The 15,927-nt window shown below is 34.6% G+C and overlaps 1 protein-coding gene across 1 annotated transcript in view; it reads left to right on the top strand.

The window, feature by feature from the left end:
• Positions 1–4,417: 4,417 nt before the first annotated feature.
• Positions 4,418–15,927, top strand: part of LOC122016833 (probable zinc metalloprotease EGY2, chloroplastic) — a 29,091-nt gene continuing 17,581 nt past the window's right edge. Inside the window, exons 1-10 of the mRNA XM_042574250.1 lie at positions 4,418–4,776; positions 4,857–4,929; positions 9,763–9,855; positions 9,923–9,976; positions 10,060–10,167; positions 12,736–12,810; positions 12,900–13,005; positions 13,223–13,316; positions 13,555–13,708; positions 15,143–15,350. Coding sequence (XP_042430184.1) covers positions 4,628–4,776; positions 4,857–4,929; positions 9,763–9,855; positions 9,923–9,976; positions 10,060–10,167; positions 12,736–12,810; positions 12,900–13,005; positions 13,223–13,316; positions 13,555–13,708; positions 15,143–15,350 — 1,114 coding nt within the window. The 5' untranslated portion in view covers positions 4,418–4,627. The remainder of the gene's footprint in view (positions 4,777–4,856; positions 4,930–9,762; positions 9,856–9,922; positions 9,977–10,059; positions 10,168–12,735; positions 12,811–12,899; positions 13,006–13,222; positions 13,317–13,554; positions 13,709–15,142; positions 15,351–15,927) is intronic.

The raw sequence follows: 15,927 nt of genomic DNA, 5'->3' as shown, positions 1-15,927 counted from the left end.
GACTCAATTGACTTCTCACCCTTGCCTAGCCATAACTAGGACTTCCCATGATCAAGCTCCATTAAACATACTTAAACATATTTGTCGGACATTAAAACCTTGGAGGTCGATTGCATCAACAATATAGTTTCAAGTATAAATATTTACTATGATATCACTGTAGTATCTGCTATTTTTCCTATGAGACTATATACCTTTGTATCTCTAGTTTTTATTATGTTCATACACTATCTATCTATTACCCGCTGAGTCCTAGCACTCACCACCCCATAAACTGGTTTTCTTTTGCCAGGAAGTAGGTAAAGGATTTATGGAGTGCCTAGAGATCCTATTCGCCAGTCTCATGTCACATCGATTGACTTTTTTGTTATTGCTTCCGTTCACATTATTGGCTTTGGACTTGTTTGTGTATATATATCTTTTGTATGGAGTTTAGCTTTGTGGTTTCTTTTATTTGGTTTGATGTTGTGGTGTCAAGCCGAGCCGACTCACAGTTAGTTGTATTGTGGTTTTACGTTCGTTATTTTGTGACTTCCACTATGTTTTGTTCCAGCCATGTGGGTTGTGTATATAACTACGTGGTTGTGTATGTTCTAGCTGTGTGGGCTGTTGTTGATAACTTGTGAGTAGCCTTGTGGCAATGTATACTGGTTTCATTTGTCACTGCAATAGGGAAGGTGCTATCCAATTTTTGTCGGATAACCTTACTCTCGGGGCGTGACACTATTGCTCCTTGCCCGACAGTCCCTCGAATGCACCATCCTTTACCGATCTCAAGGACCCGAGCCATAAGATGAGATTTTTCTCATGTGTTTCACCAAATCCTGCATGACTCAAACACATATCAAAATATTATGAAAACCTAACTTAAACCCTTTGACACACACATCAAAAACATGATCCTACTTGATCAAACCTAGGTCGATTGTACTCATAATCTCTCCTTTTTTGATGTGTATCAATATATTTAAGTCGGGCATAAATAATAACTTTAAAAATTACAAGCATAGTACAAACATAAAGTATAAAATCCAAGCTCCCCCTTAGCATATGCTCTATCAATTTAATTTTTAAGTTTCTTATACAAATATGGAGAAATAAAAGTTTCTAACTTAAACCTTCCCATTTCTCCCCCTTTGATACCATAAAAAAGATTGCTCTCAATAATCACACATACTATGGTATCAATTTTGATCACAATTTGACAAAAAACTAATAGCATTCCTAATATGTATCTCTAAAATTGAAAGGAGTTCAAATATACTTTCCATTGTTATTTTTGGAAATCCTAATAGCAGATAAAAGACTTTGAAAAAACTAAATCTCTTTTTTTTTTTTTTCTTTTCCTTTTTTTTTTGTTGGGCCTGATATGAAGAGATATCAAGCCCACGTTGGGTCTGATATAAAGAGATATCAGACCCACGATGGGCCTGATATGGGGAGATATCAGACCCAACAATAGAAAAAAAAAGAAAAAAAGGAAAAAAGAAAGAAAGAGGGATTTAAGTTTTTCAAAATCTTTGGTCCACCACTAGGAATGCCGAAAATAATAATAGAGAGCATATTTTAACTCCTTGCAATATCAGAAATTCACAGGAACTGAAAATGGGTGCAATTGGAGCTCTCTAGGTCCATCAGTGGATTTTGACCGAAATCCACTGATCGACCTAGAGACCTCAGATTGCAGCCATTTCAGGTCTTGTGGATTTCTAAAATTACAAAGAGTTTAAATATATTCTCTATTGTTATTTTCGACATTCTTAGTGGTGGACCAGAGGTTTTGAAAAACCTAAATCTCTATTTCTTTCTTTTTTTCCTTTTTTATTTTTTTATTGGGCCCGATATAGGGAAATATCAGGTCTAACAACAGAAAAAAAGAAAAAAAAAAAGGAAAGAGAGAGATATTTAAGTTTTTTAAAACCTCTGGTCCACCATTAGGAATGTCAAAAATAACAATGGAGAGCATAGTTAGACTTCTTGCAATTATAAAAATCCATAGAACCTGAAATGGCTGGAATCTGAGGTCTCTAGGTCGATCAGTGGATTTCGGTCAAAATCCACTGATGGACCTAGAGAGCTTCGATTGCACCCATTTTAGTTTCTGTGAATTTCTGATATTGTAAGGAGTTAAAATATGCTATTTATTATTTATTTTGACTTCTAAAAGATGTTAAAATATAATAAGAAAGAGTCAGCAAAACAATCCTCATACGTTTTAGGTTTTTCAAAATCTCTGGTCCACCACTAGGAATGCCGAAAATAATAATGGAGAGCATATTTGAACTTCTTGTAACATCAGAAATCCACAGGAACTGAAATGAGTGCAATCGGAGCTCTCTAGGTCTATCAGTGAATTTTGATCAAAACCCATTAATCGACCTAAAGACCTCAGATTGCATCCATTTCAGGTCCTTTGGATTTTTAAAATTACAAAGAGTCCAAATATGCTCTCTATTGTTATTTTCGGCATTTCTAGTGGTAGACCAGAAGTTTTAAAAATCCTAAATTTTTTTTTTTCCTTTTTCTTTTTGTTATTGGGTCATATATGAAGAGATATCAAGCCTACCAACAGAAAAAAAGAAAAAAAAAAGAAAGAAAGAGAGATTTAAGTTTTTCAAACCCTCTGGTCCACCACTAGGAATGTCAAAAATAACAATGGAGAGCATATTTAGACTTCTTGCAATTTTAGAAATCCACAGGACCTAAAATGACTGCAATCTGAGGTCTCTAGGTTGATCAGTGGGTTTCGGTCAAAATTCACTTATGGACCTAGAGAGCTCCGATTGCACCCATTTTAGTTCCTGTGGATTTTTTATGTTGCAAGGAGTTCAAATATGCTATCTATTATTTATTTCAACTTCTAAAATATATTAAAATATAATAAAAAAAGAATCAGCAAAATAATCTCCATACGTTGGGCTTGATATGAATCATATCAGGCCTATGTTGTGCCTGATATGATTCCATATCAGGCCTAACGTGGGCCTGATATGATTCATATTAGACCCACACATGAGAATTTTTGCCAATTCATCATTGTTATAATTTTACACCTTCGTAGAAGCTGAAATAAATAATGGATCAGTCTCTGTTGATTTATGGAGTTGCAAAGAATTCAAATATGTCATCTATTGATTACTCCAAATGTATTCAAATGTTATAAAAAAATCAACTAAACTCTAAACATTGTGGTCCTGATATGATTTATATATCAGACCTATGTTATGCATGCACGCATGGAAAAAAAGAGAGGAAAGAGAAGAGCGGAGAGGAAAAATTAGATTGGTTGCATGCATAGGAGAAAGTAAATAGAAGAGAGAGTGAGAAACGACAGTAAAAAGAAAAAAAGTCAGATTTGTCAAAAGGATAAAATAGGAAATGCACTTAAAAAGGTGCGTTCTTTGGTAAATACTAAAGTAGCATACACCTTTTGATAAATTTAGATCTCTACATGTACCCTTTGGTAAATTATCGGAAACAATTTGGTTTATATAGCCGTTACTCCAAAAATCAATTTTTTTATACTAAACACACTATTAAAATTAACTGGAAAACAATTAGTTATTACATTTCTTAAACCATTTAAGTCAATCAAATTCTTAAAAAAGTAAAAAAAAATATTTCTCTCTTAATCGAGTCAATATTTATCTCCTGTATATTCTGCTATTGGGTCTAAGATCAAACATTGGAGGTGCGTATATCCCCTAGCTAATTTAACGATTGACTATAAATTGACTTCATAATTGATCTCTTTTCATATAATTGGGGATAGATTATGAGGGACATCTGGAGTGAGTAGAATCATCTTTACTATAATAAGATCAAATATCAAGAACCTCTCCATTACTTCTTCTATCCATCCCTCTTGCGATCAAGTCTTAATGTATTAGATCCCATCATAACTCAAAAGTTAAGCGTGTTTGGATAAAAATAGTACTAAAATGAATGATCTCCCGGATAATTTTCATATTACACCTCCCGGAGAAACTCATTGAAATGATGGATACAATGATACTATTGTTCCAACGACGAATAATATTGAGTTTTGAAATTTTATTGAAATGATATATTTCAACTATTATTTAGTCTGACACAAAATGAATTTCAAATCATAAATTAAAACCCCAGAAACATTACCGAGGGTCTGAAGTCTGAACCCTAGGAATGGGATGGGTGAGATCCGATGCAATAATATTAAAACAGGAATTTAATAGAATGCAAATTAATTACAATTTAAATCACATTCGATTTTCAAAATCCAATCCATACCGGTTAATAATGTGAATGGAAGATAAATGTGGATGCGGGTCGGAAAACTTGGATCCATTAGCTATCCAAAATCCGATCCATACCCGACAATAATATGAATGTGAAGGTGGATGGATGCGGGTCGGACACTTCCACTTCCACTTCCACTTCTTCGTTGGAATTGGAGGCAGAGAGAACAAATAAAAAAAAAATAAAAAAAAAGTAAAAAAATCTGCTTCGCTCCCTCGCTCTCTCGTCCGCTCGGCAACGGATAAGATTTCGCATGCTCTCCGCCTTCTTCCTCCGGCGAACGCAATCTGCCACCGGGAACTGATAGTAGCAAATCACATCTTTCTCAGGCTGCCATTCGCAAATACACATGAGCTTCACGGCCGATCTCTCCTGCGCCTCCCAATGCTTCAATTGCAGCGCTCTCCGCTCCTGGGATTACCTCTGCACGCCTGCGTTTTCTTCCACGAATGCGCTGCCCTTCCGGAGCTTCTATTCCAAACCTCCCACCCTCCTCAGGTCTGCTGGCGTGACAGCAAAATGGTGCATTTTCACCTCTTCTCCCTCTTCGTTGAATGGATTCCATTTCCTCGATTCAGGTTGAAGTCGAGAAGATATTGGATAGCGTGCCAGGGCATGACGGAGACTGAGCCAGATAACGACGAGGAAAAAGTGCGTTTTTTTTAATGTCTTATTTATTTATTTATTGTTGAAATGGACTATCTCTTGCTTGTCGTCACTGTTTCATTTTCATTATTTCGGTATAGTGAAGTTGTAGTTGTTGACTTCTGTGCTACCTAACTGCAATTGGCTTCATGTGTTACCCTAATCGTTCAGTCCTTCTCCTGCCTTCATTTAAACTGCAGAATCTTTGTTTCTACCAGATATTTTATGGGGCATTCATTGTTGGTTGGATTGAGTGCTAGTCCTCTCTTTTACAATACACTGCATTTCTACTTGCTACATAGAACTTCTGTTTTTCTTTCTCCGTGAGATCATAAACCCCTCCAAACGTTTTGTGGAGAGTTCAAATTTTACTTCCTTCATTTTTGTTACGTTTCAAATTGCGTTGGCATTTGAGAACTTTTAGAAAATGTGGTTATTTTCTTTAGTTTAGATGAGCCTAAATTGACGACTTTTCCATGTACTGAGGGTTGAACCATTTCGGCAGGAGAACTTGGCACCGAGACAAGGAGCCCCACCATCATCGATTGATGGCCTTGTCCAAAATAATGGCTATGTGGATTTTATCAGCAACGATTAGCTTTGCATTTTTGTCACACTATATTACAGCACTATGTGAAAATTCAATTATATATTTGTTGCAATGCTCCATTACATGATACTTCAAAATTTTAATATTATTGATGAGTTGCATTTTAATGTTCATATTCATTTATGCTGTGTTTTAGACTTTTCTTTTCATTTGTTTAATGTTGTTTGAAAATGGTTCTCCTTCAGCAGTGTTTACTTAAAGGCAGAGAGAATGGGAGACGAGAAGAAAGATAATAGGAAATTAATGCTTTGCTTGTTGTCAGGGGAGGACACAAGGGAGGGTGAGGTGGGGTTGGAAGCTAAGGGTATTATTGGTTAGACTCACAGCGATGTTGGAATTGTTGACTTCTATGCTTTCAATTTGCAATTGGCTTCATAAGTTACCCTAGTCCTCCAGTCCTTTCCTCATTTAAAATACAGAATCTTTGTTTCTCCAACAAAATCAATATAACATTCATAACATAATTAGCTTACGTGCTAGTGCTCACTTTTAGATACTCCTATATTCCTATTTATATATGGAACTTTTGTTTTATTTTTCTTTGTGGGATCATAAACCTTCTTGATTTTGATTTAACATATAGTCAATAAGGTCAAATTGACTATTGAAGTTCCAAATATCTATTGGTCTCCAGTGCGGGTTTTATGTTCTTCATTGTTGTTATGTTGCAAATTGTTTGATAGTTAGAGAAGCCTTAGAAAATGTGGTTATTTCTACTTTGAATAAAGCTAAATTGGTGTGTTTTCTGTGTATTGAGGGTTGAACAAAGCAGTTGACATCTAAATGAAAAGCAACCACACCATCCATTAATGACCTTTTCTAAGATAATGACCGTGGATTCTATCATCAACCAAGTAACTTCATATTATTATCGCGCTATATTATTGTATTAGTGTCAAAATGAATTATATATTTGCTGTGGTTGTCCATTATACAATAGTTTAAAATATTTACTCAAGATTTCAAAAAGTGCATATAGGCAGTATATTGTATCACATATATATATAGCATGCAAGAATAAATGTGAAGGCATATTTTGTCAGTACTAAAATATTAAAAAAATATTATATCAAATACTTGCAAAATAGCTATTAAGGAAATACCTAAAAGTTATAAACTATTTAGGAAGCTTAGAATTTTAAGTCTATTTGGTTTAGTAAATGAACTAAATAAGATTCTATTGCTACAGATATAGTATACAAATAATGTATGCAGTCATATGCGATCATTGATTGGTCCCTTAAAACAAATGTGCCTAGGTGGTCAAGTAGGGCTTTTTACAACCATACATTTAATACTTTTATGATTATGTTCATTTCGACTGTCACAAATTAGAGGCTACTTTACCCAATAAAAGTAAAGCCATGTTAATTGGGATAATTCCATGATTCAAAAGCTATAGTATATACACACAAAATAATATGATTACATCATAGAATAACATAAACATATAAATGAACAATTAACTCCATCACATCATAGAATAACATAAACAATTAACATTATACCTATAAATTTGACTTAACTTCTAGTTTGAGCCACCCTACCTATACATTCAAAAGGGCGAAGGTAGAGGGACAATATACAAAATAATGCACTCAATGCATATAAAGTTCTGCATGATATAATAAGCTCAAATGTAAAAGAGCAATAATAACTCAAGAAATTAATGCCTATAATTGAGCTCTCTTTGGTTATGTCAAGTTTTATCTATTTGATCTTTAATTTAAAATTTTCTTCTCCAACTTGGACATTTCAACTTCATATTTGTGTCATAATCTCCAACTATCTAAAGTAGCATCTAATATATTATCTTTGGCTACAACAATCACACATGTGGGCAAAGGCATCTCATGCACTACTCAATAATGTAAGGGTATATATGATATATGTTACTTGAAGTATGCAACTCACACATAGTGACTTGCACTTGGATGGTTGGTTGAGGTTGCATTATCATACATTATTTATTCTCCTTTTACTATTATTAAGGATTAGTTTGACGTAGTGCCTTATTTTTGTCATCGACCTCTTTTGTATTTCATCAAATTTTAGTAGATTTAATATGCAACATATTTTTTTAGGGGACAACCCTATGTGAGCCATTAATCTGTGATTTCTTCAAAAATATATTATTTGCACACATTATTAAAGTATTTCATTTCCAACATAGGGTTATCATGGTATTAGCAAAAGATAAATAAATCAAGATTTCTCTTGCAATAACTTAAAAACGACAAGAGAATTATCACAGTATCTCATGCTCAAATGAAGAGAACAAAAGTATCTACCATGACATCTCATGCAGTAACATAAAACAAAACAAAGATATCTGTCATAACTCATAACATCTCATGTAATATTGCAAAGAAACTTAATTAATAAGCCCCACATAACTATATTCTTTTGCTCATTTTATTGTTAGTAAAGCAATTAATTCTTAAATTGAATGGAAAATATTCATTATTTCTCATTTCATTTTCTCATCCCTACTTAAGCTATCATGCATAAAAGAAAACTCAAGGAAGGCAGCAAAGGGTTACCCACCTCTAAGTAGATTCCTAACTCATGCCTCGAACTCCATGAACTCTTTTAATGCTTCTATATGCTAGAATATCTATTACAAGATTACACCATTACTCATTATTTTCAGTCATAAGTCACTAATTAAAATGGGCACTAAAATACTATAAAGTCAAATTCTAATGATCGTGAACTAGTATGGAGCTTACTCTATTTTTTAATTCAAGTAATACAAACTATTTATTAGGTTGCGAAATTAGAACCTTCTTTTACCTTAGGATCAATATGTTGAAAGTTCACCTTAAAAAGATTTGACATCACATGTCCATAGTTGGTCGCGACTCTTTGAGAAAAACACAATGTGTGTCTTGCAACCTCTCACTTACCCTATTAATGAATCTTCAATTAGATTAGGCCCAAGGCATCTCACAATAAGTTGAAGATGTTTCAAATGAAGAGAAATTATTTCTATACCTCAAGAGACACATTGCTACTTATGTGACGGGTAGTGCGGTTTGGAGTCAATGCTCAAAGTGGGCAGTGATTTGCTGTTATCCCTTGATTAATCTCGTAGCACAATAAGTGCTTGGTGGGTGTTGATTTCAAATAAACTCCAACTCATGAGGCATTGGCCAGATGGGAAGGGCTTCAACTCATTAGAATAGGCATCCACAGTGAAGGGAAGACATTTATCTTGAAGGAATAGGTACGGTCTCTTGAAGGAGTAGGTACTGATCTTGAAGAAGACTCCGATCTTGAAGAAGACACAAAAAAAAGTAGCCCGGTGTACGAAGCTCCCGCCATGTGGGGTCCCGGGGAAGGATCCATTGTACGCAACCTTACCCTACTTTTTGCAAGAGGTTGTTTCCAGGTTTCGAACCCATGACCTTTAGGTCACAAAGTAATAACTTTACCGTTGCGCTAAGACTTCTCTTCAATCTTGAAGAAAACATCCATCTTAAAAAAAGGTTGTTTTAGAAAAAAGAGGAAGAGAAAGGGAGAAATGTTTTGAACCACATCAAATGGGATTGAATCAGGTGCTTGTAATGCCCTCAATGCTTTCATTCTGAAAACCTCAACACTGTGTAGTATGAGGATGTTGGCGTACATTGCTTACACTGCAGCACCTTCCTTTTCTCCTTGTTCTCAATCATGAAGTCCTCCAAGTTTGTGAGAAGTTGGTTTGACTATTTCTCCTTACCAACATCCTTTTATCGACTATTGGAGCACATCACAAGCTCAATTATTGCCAATTTCTATCCTTTCAATGTATACCGAGTGGTTGACAGATGGATGATTACATAAATCTGAACATGGTAAAATAAAAATTGAAAGATTTAGCTGAAATGATTTGTTTGGAAATTTTCAAAAAGCTAATTCCAGTTTCTTCTTTCCATTGGAACAATAAGGTTATGCATTACTAAATGTTAAAAAAGTGAAATATAACCAACAAAGATGTCCAATAACTATGAAGGGCATGGGCTCTTATTCATGGAGATAGATGGGAAAAATATCTGATCCTCCTCCAAGGAAACACAGCATAAACAATGATTAAGACTGAAAAGTAGTATTATATATATATATATATATATATATATATATATACAAGACCGCATGATAAATGTTCTGAAAATTGTTTAATGATGCAGAAGATTTGTGTCCTTACTATGAGAAGTTCCTTCATGGTTGTTGTCATGTATCCCCAGGATAAGGATGTGGCTTCTAGCAACAAACTGTTGGATCAGGAAGTAAAAGTTGAAAATAACGAGGAAGAATTTGTGACTCAAAATAGTGACACGGTATTTTAAGATTTGTTTCCTTGTTGCATAGGTTCGAATGGCTTTGTCAGTACTAATTCCATTGTAGGTCAAGGATGATGAGTTGGAGTTTGCTATTGGTTCACCTTTGCCCGGAATGAAGGTGATATTTTGGGACAATTATGCTTACTTGCTTTTGTTATAGTGTTTTTTGTAATTTTTTGGCTGAAATATTCTTCTTTACAGCAACAATTTGATGAAACTATGAAGATCTCGAAGGCAATTATTGACATCCTTAAAGATCAAGTTTTTGGTTTTGACACATTTTTTGTAACCAGCCAGGAAACTTATGAGGTGAAGCTTCTGTTTTTGTAACTAGAAATTGGTCTATTAAGGATTTAACTTTTAACTTATATGTGGTTTAGTCTGATGTTGCTTTGCTAACTATTCAAAAAACATCATTTGTCATACTTCCAGCTAAGGTTTGCTCAATCACCCAAATATAAATGTATTGTCTTCAAGGTTTAAAATCTTGTTCCATGTTGGGGTTTTGGTGTTTGATAGACTTTTAGTGCTGACCAGCATATCGTGGTGCCAATGGCATTGACCAGGAAGGATGGAGGAGGGAGTGGAAGAGGAAGAAGAAAAAGAGGAGGGAGAACATGGGGAAGAAGTAAAGAAAAGAGACTTGTCTAATCCATCTATTACCTTCCAAAATCTAAGCTTACACTGTTCATTGGAGATTTGCTTTACGTCTCTTCTCACCACATTTAAGATCTTTGTCAGCTCCTATGCAAAGATCATCCCCATGTGATCACCCTCTGATGCGATTCCACCATGTCCTCAAAGGATTGTGTTGATTTTCCTCTGTTGATCGCCATTTTAGTGCTAAACCTCTCTCTAACGGAATTGAATCACCCATTTTGGGCTATATGGATAGATGTTTAATTCTGGTTGTCCCTCGTTGATGAGATATACTATTTGGTAAGTGCATTTATACTTCAGACTTTAGGATTGTTTAGGATTCGATAGCTCATTTGTATCTACAAAAGGAAGAATAGTAAAGTGAGGAGGGGAAATGAAATTTTCTTGATTTGAAGAATGGGAAATTATACGCAATGACAATGGAAAAGAAAGAAGTTCGAGGATAAGACTTTTCTGCCATAGTTATAATCAGATTGGATAGCTAAGTGAGTTAATTTGTTGTTTGGTCATCCAAGAAAATGCTTGCTTACAGAAATTTGTTCCTGCCATTTGAATCTTTCTTCTTTATAGGACTGATATGTTGTTGGCATCAATTATAAAACAGTTGTAATATGATAAACATGATTCTCATACTTCGTATTTATGCAAAATAAAGAACATTGCGACCCCACCTCTGTAAAATAATGCCCATGTTCCTTAGTGTCAATAGGACCATGGAAGTCCAATTTACACTTTTGTCTATCAAAGCATCGAATAATTTTGCCATTTTATATTAAAGGAAATGGCTTTCCACATTCCTGGTTGACATGGTTTGTTAGCAAAGATCTTAAATTCTTGTTTTTTTTTGTCCTTGTTGGTTTAAAGTGATTCTTATAAGTTATAACACTATTATTATGATCAAAACTTATTAATATCCCTCAGCTCCTCATTGGTTCTAAGTAGGGGTGCAAATGAGGCAAGCCGCTCACGAGCGGCTCGGTGAAAGCTCGACTCGAGCTCGGAGTTGACCAAGCTCGAGCCGGCTCGTTTAATATTCGAGCCGATCTCGAGCCCATTTAATACTGGCTCGATGGCTCGTTGTGCCTGTTCGAGCTAGGCTAATTCAATATTCTAATATTTAAAATAATTACGACTTTAAAATTAAATAATAAGTTGAGGAGGTGTTTGTGGTTAGAGTGTTTCATTGGGTTTGCTAGAGGTTGAAGGTTTGAATCCTAGCCTGCGCAGCTTATTTTTTCATTTAAATTCATTGTTTCGAGTCTCGAGCCCATGATTAAATGGCCGAGCCAAGCTTGATCTCAAATTCACAAACTCAGTTGAGCTCGAGCTCAAGCCGAGCCTCTTTAATTTTCTCGAGCTTGAGCTCGGCTCGGCTCATTTGTACCCTCATTTGTACCCCTAGTTTTAAGTGATTCTTATAAGTTATAACACTGTTATTATAGTCAAAACTTATTTATATCCCTCAACTTACATATTCCTTATCCCAGTTATGGTTCCTTGTCAAATGAGTTAATAATAAATTTTATATACCTAGTTTAGGATAATTGTAGTTTTTATTTAGTCAATTAATGCTTGCTAGGATTTTATTCAATAGGTAAAAGGCATGACTGCATGTTGGTAAAAAGCAACTTCTGCTAGGAAACAATAGCATCTCAACACAAGCTAAGGACGTCTGTAGTCAGTTGATCATATTTAGAAGGGTGGTATAGTAGTCACCCTTTTATCTTTGTTCTTCATGCACAGGCCAACTTTGAAAAAGTAAGTTTAATTGTTCTTTTATTGAATATGTGTGTGAAAACTGCTATTTATTGATGTCAGTCTCACAGTAAATATTTTCGAGGGAAGTTGCAACAACCACAGATTAACCATAAGGCCCATATTGTGGAATTGGTTATATGGATCTTTTCACGAGGTTGTAGATATAATTTTGATTTTTGAGGAAAATGCCAATCTTTACATATACAAACTAGTTTCTTTTCTTTCCAAATTGCATAGTTTCAATATGGTGAACAAATGTTTTCTTGAACTGATTTTAGATTGTCTGAAAGCTCAATGTACAGGTTGTTTATGATATTTTTTTATAAAAAAATACTAGGTTCATATGTTATTAGAAACTGAAGTTGTTGAATTGTGCAACTTTTGAATTGATAATTGTTCAATCTTCAATCTCCTAGGTTGGTTTCACTGAGTTATACCATCCATTGTCTTTCATAATAGGGAGGAGTGTTATTTAAGGGTAATCTTCGAGGAAAACCAGCAAAAAGTTATGAAAAGATAACAAATAGAATGCAGGTGGGTTCAATGTATTTTATTTCATGTGACTGTTAAGAACGTATAAAACATAGCAACCTACAGAGTTTCCAGCTAACTTATCTTGACAGGGCAAGTTTGGAGATCAGTATAAGCTTTTCCTCCTTATCAATCCAGAGGATGACAAGCCGGTTGCAGTAGTGGTGCCAAAGCAAACCTTGCAGCCAGAAACTACTGGTAATTAGAAATTTCAGGTTGCCTTATGCCGCAGGACATTTTCTATTTATGAGAAAGTGGCTGTCTTAATTTTGACATAATGATTTTCATTGCTGATATCACTTTATTGGTTCAGATGACTCTAGATGCATTAGAGTGATATATTGGAGCAGGATACGATGTATAAGAGCTTGTATATATCTGATTTTGATGTGCTTCAGATAAATTTCATTTGCAGCTGTTCCAGAATGGTTTGCTGCAGGGGCATTTGGCTTGGTTACCATCTTCACATTACTTCTTCGAAATGTCCCTTTTCTGCAGTCAAACTTGCTGTATGAGTTTTTCTCACCTGCTTTTTTCTATTCTTTATGATACACTTCAACAATTCTTTTCTCTCATGCAAGCTGTTGTGAACAGTACTCAGAAACCATTCAATCAATGGATGATTAGATTTTTTTATACCCTTTGTGTATACTGTATATTAGTCAGCTGGATTTTGTTTTTGTTAGTCTCTTGAAATCTCTAATGTTCTTTTAGATATAAATTACTTACATTTAGACTTTCTTTCAGATCAACATTTGATAATCTGGAACTGTTGAAAAATGGCCTTCCTGGAGCCTTTATAACTGCACTAATTATAGGTGTTCATGAGTTTGGTCATATTTTAATTGCCAGAGATACTGGCATCAAGCTTGGAGTGCCTTTTTTTGTTCCTAGTTGGCAGGTAAGATCTGCTACCTAACTTTTGGCTTATACTTTTATCATAACTACACTGGTTTTCCTGAATGATAAAAGAGTTTTCATTGATAAAACCTTATTTTCCACATGCATTTTGATCCTAAACTAATGGTTTTCTGCAAATCAAAGACAGTAACATGTTGTATATCGATGTAGTTAACTGTTATATGATTCATGGCTTAGGCATTCTCTCACTTTGAGGTTATGATATTGACTGCATTGTAAATGTGAATTGTACACCTTATGAATGTGCACAATTTATCGGTTTACTCAAACAATTTTACATCTACTTTCCAGTTAAAAAGGATCCTGAAGTGAGTACTTTGGAGTACATAGACTGATTGTAAACTCAGACTAGTCACGAACTGTCATTTTGATCAATGGTTTTATTGTAAATTGGAACTTGCCTAAAAACATTCATATTTGTCAATGGTTCGACTGCTCAACTAAAGTGGTACTAAATTATATTTAAAGAATAAAAACCCAGGTAAATTGTCTAGGTCATAGGGTTTTTTAGAGTTGTAAATGAACAAATGTTTACGAACAAGCTTTTGGTACGAGACTCAATAAGAGCTCATTATGTTAATATAAAACAAACAAACTCAAACACTAATCAGTTTGGCTCAGTAACGTCCATAAAGAGAGCCCATGAACAATTTATAAATAACTTTCTAAATCGATCAATCTTGTTTTTATTAAATATATAAAATTTAACATTTTTAATTTTAAATTATATATATTATGTTAAAAATGAGAAAATTATACAAATTTCATTTAGTAGATCAATATTTTAACTAAATTATAAGAATACAAATGCCTCAAGTTGAGCTTGATAAAAAGCTCTAGTGTGCTCAGTAACATTAAATAAATAATCTTGAACAAACTTGATAAGAAAATCAACAAGTTTAAACACTACCAAGCTCAATACATGGCCAAGCTCATCTCTTGTGGCTTGTTTTCACCAGTATGGGGTATGAACACTTTTCATAATCTTCAACCTTTGGCATGAACTCCCAGCTGAAGCACTGGTCCAGTCAAGTTATGGAAACACTACATTTGCAGACCCACACTGCACTGTATTTCTATTTGAACAATGCAGCTCTTGCAGATTAATGAATCTAATAGCAGTGCCAGATGGAAACATCGCCATAGTCATGATAAAAAGATTATTTGCATATAATCTCTACTTATCAATTCTGTGTGATAGATGTCTTGCCTATTGCGTGCTTGTTATGCTTTATTTCTTGAGAAAATTATAGGTTAAAATCACCTAATCCCAATAAATGCAATCAAATGATCAAACCTCTTTGTTCTTATTATATTAAGCAACTAAGTGCAATTAATGTGATCAAATGATCACATTTCTGGTTTCCTGTTCTCATTGTTTTCTGAAACTGATGCATGAATTAATTACTTACAGATTGGATCTTTCGGTGCTATTACAAGGATCTTAAGTATTGTACCAAGCCGCGAGGATCTCCTCAAGTTGTCAGCTGCAGGGCCATTGGCTGGGTTTGCAGCAGGGGCACTTCTTTTGATTTTAGGATTTATCTTGCCTCCCATTGATGGCATCGGCATTGTGGTTGATCCAGCAGTCTTTCATGAATCCTTTCTTGCTGGTGGTATCGGTGAGTAATCAATTATCCCATGTTTAATGTGCTCTCATCCATAAATTCCATATCCATATGTAAAACTGCTCTTGCCTTGCTAGTGGGCATCTGCACCTTCATGCAAAGGCTATCATAATTTTCTGTATGCTTGTATGAATTACTTTCAGTGCACAAGAACAAAGACCAATAAGAGTAATTAGTTTAAGATATCTTCCCTCTTCATTGAGGCCTCCTCCAAGAACAAATATATGCATGGAAAATATTCAACAAGGACTTTGCTTTTCATATCCTTCACATGTTAAAGTCCTTTTTCATCTTTTTGTTGGTTTTCAAAATGGAGTTAGCTATAGAATATGCAGTAGCACAGGATATAAGCTGTAATTTCTGTTTACTCTGCCAAAGTAACAACAATCAACTTTTTGAGATTAAGCATTAATATGCAAATAAATGGTTTGTGTTTGTTGTAAACTTAGTATTATACCCGTGCCTTTATTAGTCTAAGATATGTTTTATTCCACACTGCTCAAAAGACTATAGGTAGAAATATGTATTTTCTCTTGTATGCGGACTCATTGACAAAATATTTTCTCTGTCG

The sequence above is a fragment of the Zingiber officinale genome, chromosome 8B (assembly GCF_018446385.1).
Source record: "Zingiber officinale cultivar Zhangliang chromosome 8B, Zo_v1.1, whole genome shotgun sequence".
In the NCBI taxonomy this organism is placed as follows: Eukaryota; Viridiplantae; Streptophyta; class Magnoliopsida; order Zingiberales; family Zingiberaceae; genus Zingiber; species Zingiber officinale.
This window is presented reverse-complemented; position numbering and strand designations above follow the sequence as displayed.